The sequence below is a fragment of the Zeugodacus cucurbitae genome, chromosome 2 (assembly GCF_028554725.1).
Source record: "Zeugodacus cucurbitae isolate PBARC_wt_2022May chromosome 2, idZeuCucr1.2, whole genome shotgun sequence".
In the NCBI taxonomy this organism is placed as follows: domain Eukaryota; kingdom Metazoa; phylum Arthropoda; class Insecta; order Diptera; family Tephritidae; genus Zeugodacus; species Zeugodacus cucurbitae.
The window spans coordinates 85,728,589-85,743,307 of record NC_071667.1 but is presented as its reverse complement, the minus strand read 5'-3'; the positions used below and the strand labels follow the sequence as shown (position 1 = coordinate 85,743,307).

Sequence of the window (14,719 nt, the reverse complement as noted above, 5' to 3'; positions counted from 1 at the left end):
CCACTCTTCACCCTGATCACTTTGGTATATATAACCCTATATCTAACTCGTTTACTTTTGGGTGTTACAAACAACCGTTATGTGAACAAAACTATAATACTCTCTTTAGCAACATTTGTTGCGAGAGTATAAAAATGCACTCAAACTGATGCACTTTCATGTTTCTGTGATATACATAAAAGACTCCTAGTAAAATTCATAATCAGCAGCAATTGAAAAATCTTCAAATTTTTAGGTTGATTGTTGAAAATTTTATGTAATGGTTTATTAATTATATAACTGGATATTATTATTAACTCGAAATTAAAAACGATTTATTGAACAGATACAATGATTCTCTTGAATCACCCTACCTCCCTAGTTTAATAATCGGTGACTTGGAACGTATTGATTTATTATGTTCATTTATGAATCAAATCTTTTAAAGGGTACTATAATTCTTTTAATACAATTTTTTACATCTTTTAATACATGACAATATAACAAAATAATGTCCACCTCAAATATAAATAAATAAATTCAGATGTATCTATCTATAACAAATATATAAACCAGAGACAACCATTATAAATAATAAGGTTCAGAAGAAGGCTTACAACTGTGTGAGCCCCCACCGTTATCTAACTGTGTAACACATTTCAAAACAGTTTAGCTGTAACCTTGACCCTCTTCGAAACGCAAACTTTTCCGATATTTATGGAATGGCGCTGACCATTTACTAAATCAAGTAACCATAAGCCATATTTGGTAGACACGTATTTATTTTGGCGTTAAGCCCCGCTCTACAAGTTGTATGGTAAGTACGTGCCAAAGCGCTGCGCGTAATACTCGACAGCTGACAGCTGTGCAGTCAATGACATTGCGGCGTCTTTATTAAGAAATTACTTTGCTCTTCAGTTTATTATTAAGCAGTAATGCCGGTGAATTGTAATGCAGTAATTGTTTGCTTAGAAATTTGATATTTGAACGCTTTAAAGCAATTAAATATTCCAACTTTCATCTCTCATTTACCTATTGCTGAATCTCCGTCCGTCTTTAGACGAATGTGGCATTGTCTCTGCGTCTCTTTAAAAAAGCAATTAATCAAATGCAGATTTGTTGACACACGAGTATTTCTCAATCGCGCTTGGCTGCGCTCTATCAAATCGCACTTTGAGCCGAGGAATTTCCATGACAACCGATCCGAACTTGGTGCGAACTGTCACAATAACGGCTTCGGATGGCGCGTTTTAATTTATTGCGTCAATTTATGCAGATTTACATGTGAGACAGGTTAAACAGTTGAGTGGCTTTGTGTGTGCGAACTCTCTCATGGCATATGAAGCGTAGACAGCGATATAGAGATAATCGCAACAATTAGGGTTTAATGCATAATTTAGCGCTTGATATATGGACACAAGAAGTGCGAAAAACATCGAACGTAAGATTACATAAGGCATCTACACGATTTGCAATAAACTGTGGATCGTGTGTCACCGCCACTTCTTTCTCAAAAATCCATTTAAAGGGAGTTAAAGTGTGGATTTGGCCTTGGTAAGCACTTTTGCTGTATATCTCTTCATTTCGCTTCATTTCTTCTATGATATAGCGTAAAAAACCTGATTTCTAAGGAGAAATAAGTCACACTGGCAACAACCGAAGTAAAAATCTATCAAATAGAGGCAAATGGCAAATTATATGAAGCGCCGTAAGCCAGTTTGCGAAATATGATTTTATCAAAATAAACCTAGACACCGAAAACGAGTCTATGACAGGCTCAGGTGTATCGCGTGCGAGTTGCTGGCGTTAACTCTTCATTGCTATTCACGCATGAGATTGTATTTGTATTAGAGATGTCAGTCCCGGAACCTTGCATTCTCGGTTTCAAGGTTGCTTGCTAGGGGAATTGAACGACGGAAGAAAATCTCTTTTCTGACGCATTATTCATGAAGCAAATAAACCATTTTTTCTCAGATAATTTGCACAAAACAACGGAAATCTAAATGCCGAGTCTAATTCGGGATACCGAAATGGTGATCAAAGATCAAAAAATCGCGAACACGAAAGTCATGAAATGAATTTGTTGTTGTTGAATATTTACCAACACCACACCATTGGCTGCGGCCTATTTTTGTTTGTATTGCCGAATTCGTAGCTGGCATTCAATAAGCCAAAACAAAGCCGCTCATTCAGAGACGCACACGGCGATTACCGCAAGCGATCAACTGGCTTCAAACGGCTTGCGCAGTCATTGGCACTGCGATTTGTTTATGTTTTTGATTACCAATTGCTCAGTTTATTTCCACAATTTATAGTTTATGTGTTTCCTTTGCGGTGCTAGAGAGCTTCGCATTCACCTGCGAGAGTCAACGTAACCAAAATATTTTTGAGCCAAACAAATACAAGCGGAGCTCCACATGTGAGTATGTATATATGCCTAACGGTGTATATAACACATCAATAAAGTTACAAAAGCCGCAGTCGTCACATTGTTTGGCGGACGGTTTTGCATTTTATGCGACTGTGATTCCAGCTTAATCGCCTGCTAGTAACAGTCTCAGTCGTAAATCGCAGCTGATTCAGTGCAGTTACAGTCGCGGGCCTCACGTCGCCGCTTACACATTGTTGCCATTGTTTTTGTTTACGCAATTTCAATTTGAAGTCGTCGCTTCGTGCTTGCGATTGCGGTTCGCGTGTAATTGGCACTAATTTGCGGTCATATCAAGCAGTCATCTCACATTTGTTTACGCTGACAATACGCCTGCGCGTAATCCAACGCGTTGTGCTACTGTGCGCTGCAAGCTTTTATTACAAAAACCGTTTGAAGTGCGAACATTTATTACTACTTATGTACTTGAAGTGCGAGTTTTATGCGAAAATACAACAATTACCACACTTGCTTTAAGAGCTTCTTCAACGCCGTTTGATCAATCGAAGTGTCAGTATGTCGGCTGAAAGTGAGAATGCAAATAACTTTTGGCTGCTAATGTGTTTGGTAATCGCCTGCGGTGTCGTGTGCCAAAGCGCAGGTGATTCCCACATCAGAGCCAGATACAAGCCAATGGGTGTGGATTTGTTCGACCACGAGTTCATTAGTGCTCCAGGTAAACTTATTAATTTTTGTGTAATATTTTATCAATATTTTTACTGCAGCATCTAATGCAATACTTTGAGACTCATTAATGATATTCGGATACCGCATATGTGGTTACAAAGGGGTTGCAAGGGTTTCATCGAGAAAAAAGGCCTGTTCTCATTCATTTTATTTTAGAGGTCTAATCAAAAAATAAGGCCGATTTTTAAATTTCGCGGGCTACGTACTTTCGATTATCGATTCTTTTTATTTTGTTATGTTGAGAAACTCGCCTCGAACACATGTTCACAGTTTCAGCTATAAAGCATATTTATTTTCTTTATGAGAGACATAGAAGTTAGTCGTGCTTTGCGTGTTCGGCGATTTCCTGTGGTAGAAGTGGTAGAAGCTTTTCATATAAGGTCAACAAGGAGTGAATGACGACGCTCGTCCTGGACGACCCAACACATCAACAACCGATGAAAATGTTCAGAAAGTGAAGAAAATTATTTGGTGAATCGTTGAATCACTATTATACCCCTGACAGACGGCGACGTTAATACGGATTAACTGCTTTAATCGGGGTTAATTCGAGTGTTATCTCAGTTAACTCCATTTGCTAACTCCCATTTAATCCTCAAAATTTTAGAAAGTTAGTGGGAGTTAGTGACATTTTGTTTGCCAATCAGCTGTTTATGGGAGTTTATAACTCGCTTTGCTGCCGTCTGCCACCTACAAATTTGGAACTGATTAAAAGCGCAGTTAATCGGGGTTAACTCTGCCGTCCGTCTAGGCTATTAGAGAAATTGCTGAAGATGTCGGCATATCAGTTGGCTCATACCATGTAGGTTGTTTGGGCATGAAGCGTGTGGCAGCGAAATTCGTTCCAAAATTTCAATTCTGACCAAAAAACTGTCGCATGAGGATCACTCAGAGATCATTAATTAACGACAGTGGCGATCCAGATTTGTTTAAAGTGGTCATAACCATGGATCTGTGGTTATGACATCGAAACCAAAGTCCAATCGTTGCAATGGAAGAGTCTAGGAGAACGATTGAGGAGAATAAATATCTGAGAGAGATCAAGGGACTGCCAAAAAGTGCTTATAAGAACTGCTTCTAGAATTGAAAAAAAACGCTGACAAAAGGACATTATATCTGAGACTTTGAAGCGGACATAATAGAAATTGATGAATAATTACATATTTTTTTAGAAAAATAAAATTCACCTTATTTTTTTAACAGACCTCGTATATGTAAATTTAATTTTTGGCAGAACAAAAATACAGATAACAACGACTAAATGTTGTGGCTTTTTCTTTTAAATAGTTGTCATCAAAAAATCCTTCATTCAAGCCTTTATACATTGTATCGCAAATATATGTCTGAAGTCCCTTTAATATTGGTTGAGTAGTTCTCGAGCGTTCATGAGTTTGAGGACAACGCGTTTGAGTGACAATAAAACTACTATGGAGCGCGCAACTTCTTCTGATATTTCCACATCTGTTACTCGGATTGACTTAAGAAAATATTCTAGAGAAGTTGTAAAATTTAGTAAGACTATAAAAATCGACTTTAGGTACCGTGAATTGTGACCTATTGAGTAGAGCATGGCAATGGCTGGCAGTTAGTTTCATTTATTTTCATTATTGTAAAAATAAATAAAAGCAAAATACGAACAGTCAATAATAACAACCCTTTATTCCAAATTTAGTATATGTTTTGCTTCGAAAATTTTCGCAATGCAGCTGGAAGTAAGTCACTTCCACACACTTATGCCGTAAACCCCAGTATCTTATCTATACATACACTTGTAGTCACGACACCATTATTTACTTCAAGAAAAAGCAGAGATTTTTAAATGAGCGGGAATCTATTGATCAATTAGATATATTTTCCGACTGCTCGTGCAAATTCGTGTGATTGTGCGAACAAGCAACATCCGGTCGCGCGATCTCTTACGACGAACGAATGCTTGTTCGCGAACAATTATTCGGCAATTATATTTTGTACGTTTCAAAAGAACCACTTTAAACGATATGTGAATGACCGTATGTTCGTATATCGTAAAATCCTATGAATTTGGCGTAAAACCGTTTTAAATTTAAAACCCAGCACCTTTCCATTTGTATGTATTTCAGATCCCTTGGCTTCCAATATAGAAGATTGGGATGAAAGTGAAACAGGAATGGACGATCCGGAAACAATGCCACGTCTCTTTCAAGGCGATATTGCGATAGACCCGTACACTTATGTATCGCTTAGACTGGGCGTTAACCCAATGAAGCATCCAAAACGTCTGTGGCCGAACGCTACCATTCCCTTCGAGATCAGCCATTTATACACGAACAACGAACGCATGTCTATAGAACGGGCCCTACAAACATTCAATGCTTTGACTTGTGTTAATTTTGTACCATATGATGGCGAGGAAGAGGATTACGTACACATTACACCGCCAGTAGATGATGCACCGCCCGGCTGTTGGTCGTATGTGGGAAAACGTGGTGGAGAACAGGTCGTATCTCTACAACAACCCGACGAGAATAGCGCGCACTGCTTCAGCAGCGAAGGACGCATCATGCACGAGCTCATGCACGCCATCGGTATTTATCACGAGCAGTCCAGAGCGGATCGGGATAACTTTGTGAAAATTCATTGGGAGAACATCGTGCCCAAATATCGTAAAAATTTCAAGTTAATTTCGAAGAAAAAGGGCAAACATGCGTTTGATTATGATTATAACTCCGTTATGCATTACGGTGAGTTCTACTTCAGCAAACAGAAGGGGGAGAAGCCTACAATGACACCACTACAGCCAGGTGTGCGCATAGGCCAGCGGAAGACTATCAGCAAGACAGACTGTCTGAAGATCAATGATCTGTATGGTTGCTTGAACGGCAGGCATGCGAGAATGTACAGGAGTTTCTGCAATTTATTGGGACTATGAAAATGAAAATCTACGAACTATCACTAGCTAAATAATATCTGTATATGTGGAAGACTTTAATTTATCACACATTTATTTAAAATATTAAATCATATTGATTTGCAAATATATTCACCAAATAAATGTGAACTTTATAATGATTAACTAATTTTTAAGATTGTAATATTGTCATATATATTTTTACAAATATAACATTTTTTATACGCTTTAATATTTAAGAATGAATAAATCTGTTTTAAATCAACGATATAAATATATTTTTTGCATTTTATTAGAAATATATAATCAAGTGAATCTGCTTTCGAATCGTGTAAGTTTCCTAATTATATATATTTCGTAGCAATTATTTAAAAATTTTTTTGCCAGGAACTGTGAATTACAGAGTTTTGCAAGTTGATACTAGAATTTAAAAATATAATGTTATACATATCAATATTATTTAAAATATAAGTATGTTGTTATATTACATCACTTAAAGTTACCAAAAGTTGAATTTTTCACAACACTTAAGTGTAATAATTATATTACAAAGTTTTTCGAACAATTTTTGGTGTAGTATTATCAAAATCGGTAGCTTAATACTTAAATGCAATAACATTTATATCAAAGTGGAAAGCATAAGGAATAGCTTATAATTTCAGAGTTTAAATCAATACAAAGAAGTTAAAGAGTTACATAATACTTAAATGGATTCTATTAAAACAATAACAGTTCTTCTTCTTCTTGAGCGATACTGATTATTCACAGTGAAAATAATTGCAACCCTGTTGTAGCGAAAATTACAACTCTGCACTATGCTTCGGTAAAATTTTCCACTGCCATCGTTCAATGCGTCATTCCACTTTTGGACGAGGTTAGGTAAGAACGCATTTTATAATCGGTTTGTTTGCACGGGTTCCTGCTGCTTTGTAACCAATAAATGTGCTTGTGAAAAGAATTTAGTGTTTGATTTTTCCAAGAGCAGTGAAAATGTTTAAAATATTGGTTCAAAGCTTGGCGAAAAACTCGTGTGAAAGCCGAGCACCGTCACATATTGCCGCAGTGACGTGTGTAAAGAATTCATTGATTTTACCTGCGGCCAATAATCGTTCAATTGCCACGAGTACTATAGCACGTCGCCATTTTCTTTTTCTAACCAACAGAAGACCAGTGAGCTTTGCTTTTCATCATCAAGATCAACCAGCAGGCAGCGGAAAGGACGCAGTAGAGGAGTTTAAGAAGATTAAGAACACATTCTTAACAAATTCAAGTGGAATAATCAACTCCGGTAGCTTCTACAGGTATTTTCACAATACAAGCGGAAATTTAGTGGAAGCAGAAGCGTCGCCTGCAGAAAAGCAAAAGTCTTCGTTAAAAACCAGTAAAAAGCATTCGTTTACAAATTCATCTTTGTACATAGATCCAGACGAAATGTAAGTAAATTTTTTCTTATTTTAAATAAATTTATATATTGTAATACATATATCATGTGGTCATATCGTGGACGGTGCTATTTTGTTGCTTTATAGCATGACGTCCATTTTGATTTTTAACCTCTCATTTCTCTACATCGGCGTATACATAAATTCTATTACGTATGTAGGTATGTATATGTATTTGGCTATAGCGAAATGACGGGTTGAAAAATGAAATGTGCTATCCGCTAATCTATTTGAGTGAAAAGTTTTATTTATTTTTTATTAATATAAATCGGTTTACAAAGTGATTTGGAAGTGCTTCCCTGGTTGCAATATTGAAGGCAGGTAAAAAAATAGGAACATATGGATTCTACAAATATTTTTTTTTTGCAACTGCGCATTTTTGACTTCGTTTATATGTATCTACTTTTTATAACGTCATACGAAGCGTGATCATTGTTCGGTAATTAGCTTCCCTACTTTTTCCCGCTAATCGCGTTCATTCTGTTGCTACCCACGTTGATTTAATATATATATATATATTGTTTAGCTCTGCGTTTCAATCCTCAATTAACGTAATAAATTGTAATTTCTTTAGGCAGCAGCAATGTGCAGTAACATGCCTGATTTCTATATGTATTTTGCCTTGCGTGCAGTAGTTTTTGTATTTTATTGTTTGGAGATAGGTACGGATGAAAAGTAAATTTACAGCAAAATGTACAAAGCAATCAAATTACCATTCTTATTGATTATCAGCGATTGTTCAAGATTGCCTTTTGATTGCACATTTAGTGTTATATTACCAACGAAATTTGTACACGAAACAGTCAAATATTATACAAGAATTAGTTATAAAAGGGTAGACTTTCCAATATGAGAATCAGTGAAATATAGGATATTGGACATAATTGAGTAGCTTTAGCGGTTAACGTAAATGCTTAATTTGACATTCCGAAAAAGCATTTTTTCATTCTGATATCACATTTTTATAGTTGGCATTTGTATTTGTGAAAGAAGTTAAAAATTTCAAAATTAATTGTTACATCGAAGCAATATTTATAATTTTGAATTGTATCGTAAAATTCTAAAATGAATCGTTCGAATGTACAAAACAAACGTAAAAGGGTGCTGGCAGTAGTATCGTATCGACCATGGTGAAATATATCACACGCTATAAATTGCAATAAAACTATAAAAGCACATAGTCGATTTTTTCAAGTATACTATTTCTTCCAGGGCACCTCATGATAGGAATTTTGGCGCTCGTACAGCACGTGGTGGAGATGATCGTCATGCCAGACATGGAGGCGGTGGCATGCGCAATGGTGGCGCTGGCGGTAGTGGAAGTGATTTCCATGGTGTGCGAAACGGTCGTGTTGACAAGAGCCGTGGAGGTCCTGGTGGCGGACGTGGAGGTAGCGGAGGCTTTGGTGGCGGCAGTGGTTTCGGAGGTGGATATGGCGGCGGAAATCGTGGTGGCACCCAAGATCTTACTCTCGGAACTGTTGATTTCTCAAATCTCGCACCATTCAAAAAGAATTTCTATGAGGAACACCCAGTTGTGGCGAACCGATCTCCTTATGAAGTGCAACGTTATAGGGATGAACATGAAATTACTATCCGTGGAAATGCCCCCAATCCCATTCAAGACTTCGGTGAAGCATATTTCCCTGATTATGTAATGAAGGAGGTACGTCGCCAAGGTTATAAGGCGCCAACAGCTATTCAGGCACAAGGTTGGCCAATTGCCATGAGTGGTTCCAACTTTGTCGGTATTGCACAGACCGGGTCGGGCAAAACTCTTGGATACATTTTACCAGCGATCGTACACATTAACAACCAGAAACCATTAGAGCGCGGAGATGGACCTATCGCTTTGGTCTTGGCACCGACACGAGAATTGGCTCAACAGATCCAACAAGTTGCCACTGAATTTGGCTCTTCATCGTACGTGCGAAACACATGTGTGTTTGGTGGAGCACCGAAAGGAGGTCAAATGCGCGACTTGCAGCGTGGCTGTGAAATCGTCATTGCCACCCCAGGTCGTTTAATTGATTTTCTTGCAATGAATGCCACCAATCTGAAGCGTTGTACATATCTGGTATTGGATGAGGCTGATCGTATGTTGGATATGGGTTTTGAGCCTCAAATTCGCAAGATTCTCTCACAGATTCGTCCCGATCGTCAGACACTTATGTGGTCTGCAACTTGGCCCAAAGAAGTTAAGCAATTGGCTGAAGATTTCCTTGGCAACTACATTCAAATCAATATTGGTTCTTTGGAATTGTCGGCAAATCATAATATCCGCCAAGTAGTTGACGTTTGTGAAGAACATGACAAAGAAGACAAGTAAGTTCGAGAGATAATACTTTTAAAATTTTCTTATATTCCTACAAATTAACAATTAACTAAAATTATGCATTTTTGATTTTTAGGTTAAAGGCTTTGCTTTCTGAAATTTATGATACCAGCGAAAACCCAGGCAAGATCATCATCTTCGTGGAGACCAAACGTCGTGTAGACAACTTAGTTCGCTTCATTCGCAGCTTCGGTGTGCGCTGTGGCGCCATTCACGGAGACAAGTCACAGTCGGAACGTGATTACGTCTTACGTGAATTCCGTTCTGGAAAATCGAACATTCTCGTAGCAACTGATGTCGCTGCGCGTGGTTTGGGTAAGTTTTGCCAGTTGCACTCGCTATCAATGTCGTTTTTATTTCACATCATTTTCATATATTTCCATGTTATTTTATTTACGAAATTTACTTGTGGATCGTGATTGCAAAGAATTTGTTTAATCGTCATGGCAAGAACAAAAAATGCTCAAATTATTTGCAATCATGTATTCCAGTAATTACGATTGTAAGTAGCTACTCCATTACATCCAATGCCGCTAGGTATACGAAACTACTCGAACGATAGATCCTAAATTTACTCGAACCAGTTGTCCAAAATTCACTTTAGCTTTAGTGACAAATAAGTCATCACAACTCTGATCAAAGACATATTAATCAATTTGGAATTTTTCCCTTCTTTTCCCCCAAATCTATTCTCCTAATTCTTTTCGTTTACAGAGGCCGATTATTGTAGTATGGTGGGGATAAAATGATCAACTTTTGAAATGACGCAATTCACTAGGATTGCGTTAATAAGTGAACTCTTGAATTTTTTCGCAAAAGTATCCGCCGAAAAGCTCTTTGAACGGAGCGTTTCTATTAAAGCCGAATGAAAGGTGCGGCGGTGGCGGCAGTACTCTACACATTCCAATGCAAAAGAGGGATGTCGTCGGAACACCTGCTGCCACACGTTTGCACGCAACGTCATTGCACATTTGAGGAGAGATATAATACGCAACAGCAGATGGATACGCTTATCTAGCACGTACCACGTACCTGTGCGAAAAAGCGTTTCAGTGCAACTTAGCGTATACACAAATACTCCAGACTACAAGAAAAAAAGCAAATGGCGGAAATATTCGTTCACAATACGCGAAATGTATGTCGCGTCGTCGTGTAATTTTTTGTTCATTTTGTGTTTTGTATAAAAATTGCCTCACAAGAAAATATGAATCCTGATTTTTCTCCCAGTTTGGCAATGTGCATAAAGAGTTCTGCGGTACACAATATCCCTATCATCATGCAGCAAATGTGGCCTCTGCTATCTTTTATTTAAAGAGATACTAGTATTATCCAAAGTTAAACAGTATCCATTGCGAAAATAGCAAAAATATTTAGGAATTTTCACAGTCTCGAGTAAACGCCAATCGAAAGGGCAGATTATGTAAATTCAATTAGTTTACTTAGTATTTTATGTGAAATTTCTTGTCTGGAAAGCCTTAAGAAACCGCGTTAAATCACACGCAGGCAAATAAGAGAAACTCCATACAACTAAATGCATGTCCATCCTACAATCGTTATAAATATCGCATGTGTTCTTTGGCTGAATCGTATCGACATCGTAAACAAAAAAATGTCGGTTTGCAAGGAACAGGGTCATTGCGCGTAATTAAAGAAATGAAAAACAAAAAAAAAAACTTTAAGGACTAAATTATTTAATAATATTTGAAGTGATCGTATATCATTTTTGCTGACAAACTTTGATCCTGTTCAACGGTTAATCGCGTTAAAAAGGTTGGTTGTTGTAAAGTGGTACGGCATCGAACATGTTTTGCCTTACTCATTCGATGGAAGGAAAACGTTGTGTGAAACGAGCTGGTGGCGACCTTCTTTTGGACAATAAACAAATGTTGAGAAGCTGTTGCTGTTGTTCTAACTGTACCGTGGACATCACAGAACACCAGTTCATCATTTGCTGCACGTCCAGAAAAAAGCGTCGTCGTCGTCTGCGGATTCTTGTACAACACATACACGTTCCATGAAATGCGGAAAGTTCGTGAAGGCAAAACGTATCTAAGAAAGTGCCACAAACGCATCGCAATACCGCCGACAAAGGACACATTTGCAACGTGGATTTGTTTGTATAAAAATTGGAGGATATGCATATTAATATAATGGTGAAGTGTAACCGACGGGCATTTATGGCCGTCATAGATACATGATGAAAACGACTCTTTGTTGTCAACATGCCTGCGGTAGTGGTTTTACCTCCTGAACATTGGCTGATGGATGCACGACGTCGGCGAACGGCGCACAAACTCTACCACCAAATAGTTGGATGTGCGCTGTACTCCACGCGAGACGCATTTTACTCGAAACTCGTGCGGAATCGAGCTGCATCGTTCGTCCATCTTGTGTCCATTTAATGTTGATTGAGAGAGAGACAGATTAGAGGGAAAATACCCTAACTATATTTAGAGTTTTACCACATGCTCTTCCACTCGTTTCGCTGATCGTGACGAGAGAAGAGTGTGAATATAAATCGACTATTTGAAGGTAAAGTACATTTTAACTAAGTCCACTGTATCTTTTAGTTTAATTTCTAATCTAACGAACATGAGTCATAAAAAATTAAAGAAAAAACAAAAGAAAACATTTAAAAATCAATAACGGCTAAAATAAAGACTTTATCTCTTAAAAGTGAATTTAAATCAAATGAAAAAAACAGTGCTCTACTTTGCAAATGTCGAAAATCCTTTAAACTACTACCCCACCTATGTTTTTATATATTGCTATATTTCATCTTCAACATTTGGCTAACTTGTGCTTTTATATCTTCCACCACAAATACACATTAACTAATGTATGATACAGATGTGGACGGCATCAAATATGTCATTAACTTCGACTACCCACAATCGTCAGAGGATTACATTCACAGAATTGGACGTACTGGACGTTCCAACACAAAAGGCACTTCATATGCATTCTTCACCAAAAATAATGCCAAACAGTCGAGAGCACTAGTTGATGTTTTAAGAGAGGCTAATCAGGTAAATATCAATGTTAATTCCATTTAGAGCAACATAAATACTATAAAACCAGCCTTTTTTTAACAAATGTAACTAATTAAAACTTGTATATTCTCTTTAAAGGAAATTAATCCTGCACTAGAAGGTATGGCGCGTAGCAACCGTGGATTCGATGGTGGTCGCTCCCGTTATGGTGGTGGCGGCGGCAACTCCCGCTTCAATGGTACCTTCCGAAAAGGTGCTATTGGTGGTGGCGGCGGCGGCCGTGGCGGCTACGGTGGCGGTTATGGCGGCAATAGCGGCGGTGGATTCGCTGGCGGTCGCAGCAACGGTTACAGCAACGGCAACAGCAATGGCAACAGCGGCGAAAACAGTTACGGTAGCCGCCAGCCAGCCAGCAGTAGTAGTGGCGGCGGCGGTGGCAGACAGCATACGCGTTTTGATTAAATATACAAATTACACTAGGTTATAAGCTCTTAATATTAATTTTTCATTTAAATAATGCAGTTTTACTTAAATATAACCACTTCCGCAATTGCGTGGAGGTTAATCAAATTTGAATTTCTGGTTTGAACAGAAAGTACTCTAAACCTAGCCAATAATGAATAGTGAGATTTAAGTCAGTTTACGTTTTAAATATTTTACAAATCTGCATTTCTTTCAAATAACAAAAATGAGTTTGAATTACTTAAAACAAAAGCACATCCGCTCGCGAGAATATAGTAGAAACTAACAGAGCGATTGGACAATATTTGCTGCTGCAAATGCGAGTAATATTTCAGCTCGTCAATTAATCCTTCGCGGGCGTGTGCTTTTGCAACAGTAATTTGTGATAAAAGAGAACATATTGGTAAACTAATTTATATTTATATTAATTTTGCCCTGTATAAAACGCGTATTTGCACTTGTAGCCGTAAATATCGTCATACAATGCGTCTATTGTGTATGTCTAGTGTTAAGTTAGCCTCATCTATCCATACGCCCAACTAATCGACTGGCACAAACTATCAGTATCTCTTCAATACAATAATATCAGCAGTTTAGACTTCAAGTGACATTTACAAGAAACTGTAAAACAAACATATATCTACTGGAAAAAATAATGAACCAAATTCTCATAATCAAATGAGACTTAAGTGAATTTAAAATGATTTAAAACAATACATATACTTTGAAGAAAAATAACAAAATAAATACAATAAAAGTTGGTGTGAAATCCATTTAGTGTTGTTTTATTATTGCGAATGCTCTAGTTGCCATTCGTATCAAATGGCGCTTCGTATCTCTTTCGATGACAACCGTCAAAATTGGTTCAATGAGTTTCAATGTGGTTGTACGTTGGGTTTTTATGAGCCGCGGCCAGATGCCTTGAAAATGGAAACCACGATAGGTAATTTGACAGAAGTCCCCAATGTCGTTTTGGCAAACCGCCGATTGAAGATGGGCAAGATAGCTGAAACAGCAGAAATCTCAAAAGATCGGGTCATATCTTGCATGAAATATGCATCGAAAGGATGTCGGTTTACTCGAAATTGTCCTCAACGAAGAGAAGTTCTTCCCCTTTGACAACAAACCAGGTCACACCCTTCGTCGGCAAAATTGAAACTTGGGGTAAAAGTTATTAGGCGGTGAAACGAGGAAACGAGTAAAACGTTTTTTTACAGATGGTCTAAAGAAGTTGAGAAGTTGTATCAAGTGCAACGAACAAATCGAAGACGATGTTGAGAATGATATCGCCATATTCCCCAAAATGTTTAATTGCTTCTACCTAAAACATTACGGTACGGAGAATGTGTTTCCTGGATAACATGTTAGGACAAAAGTGGCGTTCTGAAATTACTGGAATTATCTGGTTGTACGGACCGTTACAACGGCGGCCTAGTCCTGCTTTCATAAGGACAACATCTAGCATCAGCGTCGCCCGCGCATCGTTCCTGGTCGGGTGGTATTCAG

The 14,719-nt window shown here is 37.9% G+C and overlaps 2 protein-coding genes and 1 long non-coding RNA gene across 7 annotated transcripts; 2 read left to right on the top strand and 1 right to left on the bottom strand.

Moving 5' to 3' along the window:
• The first annotated feature begins 2,436 nt into the window (after window positions 1-2,436).
• Window positions 2,437-6,222, top strand: LOC105217989 (hatching enzyme 1.2). The gene is made up of 2 exons (XM_011193299.3): window positions 2,437-3,083; window positions 5,194-6,222. The coding sequence occupies exons 1-2, from the start codon at window positions 2,924-2,926 to the stop codon at window positions 6,000-6,002; spliced, it is 969 nt and encodes a 322-aa protein (XP_011191601.2). The 5' UTR covers window positions 2,437-2,923; the 3' UTR covers window positions 6,003-6,222.
• A 514-nt stretch (window positions 6,223-6,736) lies between these two features.
• Window positions 6,737-13,986, top strand: Rm62_3 (ATP-dependent RNA helicase p62). 5 transcript variants are annotated; one of them, XM_029045941.2, is made up of 6 exons: window positions 6,737-6,860; window positions 7,145-7,414; window positions 8,636-9,748; window positions 9,835-10,073; window positions 12,609-12,787; window positions 12,890-13,986. In XM_029045941.2, coding segments are annotated over exons 2-6 (1,857 nt in total). In that variant the 5' UTR covers window positions 6,737-6,860; window positions 7,145-7,412; the 3' UTR covers window positions 13,214-13,986. The 5 variants fall into 5 exon arrangements, 4 of the variants coding, with proteins under 4 accessions (XP_028901774.1, XP_011191623.2, XP_011191615.2 ...); XR_008470101.1 differs by lacking the exons at window positions 6,737-6,860; window positions 12,890-13,986 and adding an exon at window positions 10,473-12,290 and having other exon boundaries at window positions 6,874-7,414; window positions 12,609-12,786; XM_011193321.3 differs by lacking the exon at window positions 6,737-6,860 and having other exon boundaries at window positions 6,874-7,414; window positions 8,651-9,748.
• Window positions 7,818-8,365, bottom strand: LOC128919985 (uncharacterized). The gene is made up of 2 exons (XR_008470102.1): window positions 8,137-8,365; window positions 7,818-8,044 (listed from the first exon to the last, which is right to left on the bottom strand). It is a non-coding gene; the product is annotated as an uncharacterized LOC128919985 (long non-coding RNA).
• Window positions 13,987-14,719: the final 733 nt, after the last annotated feature.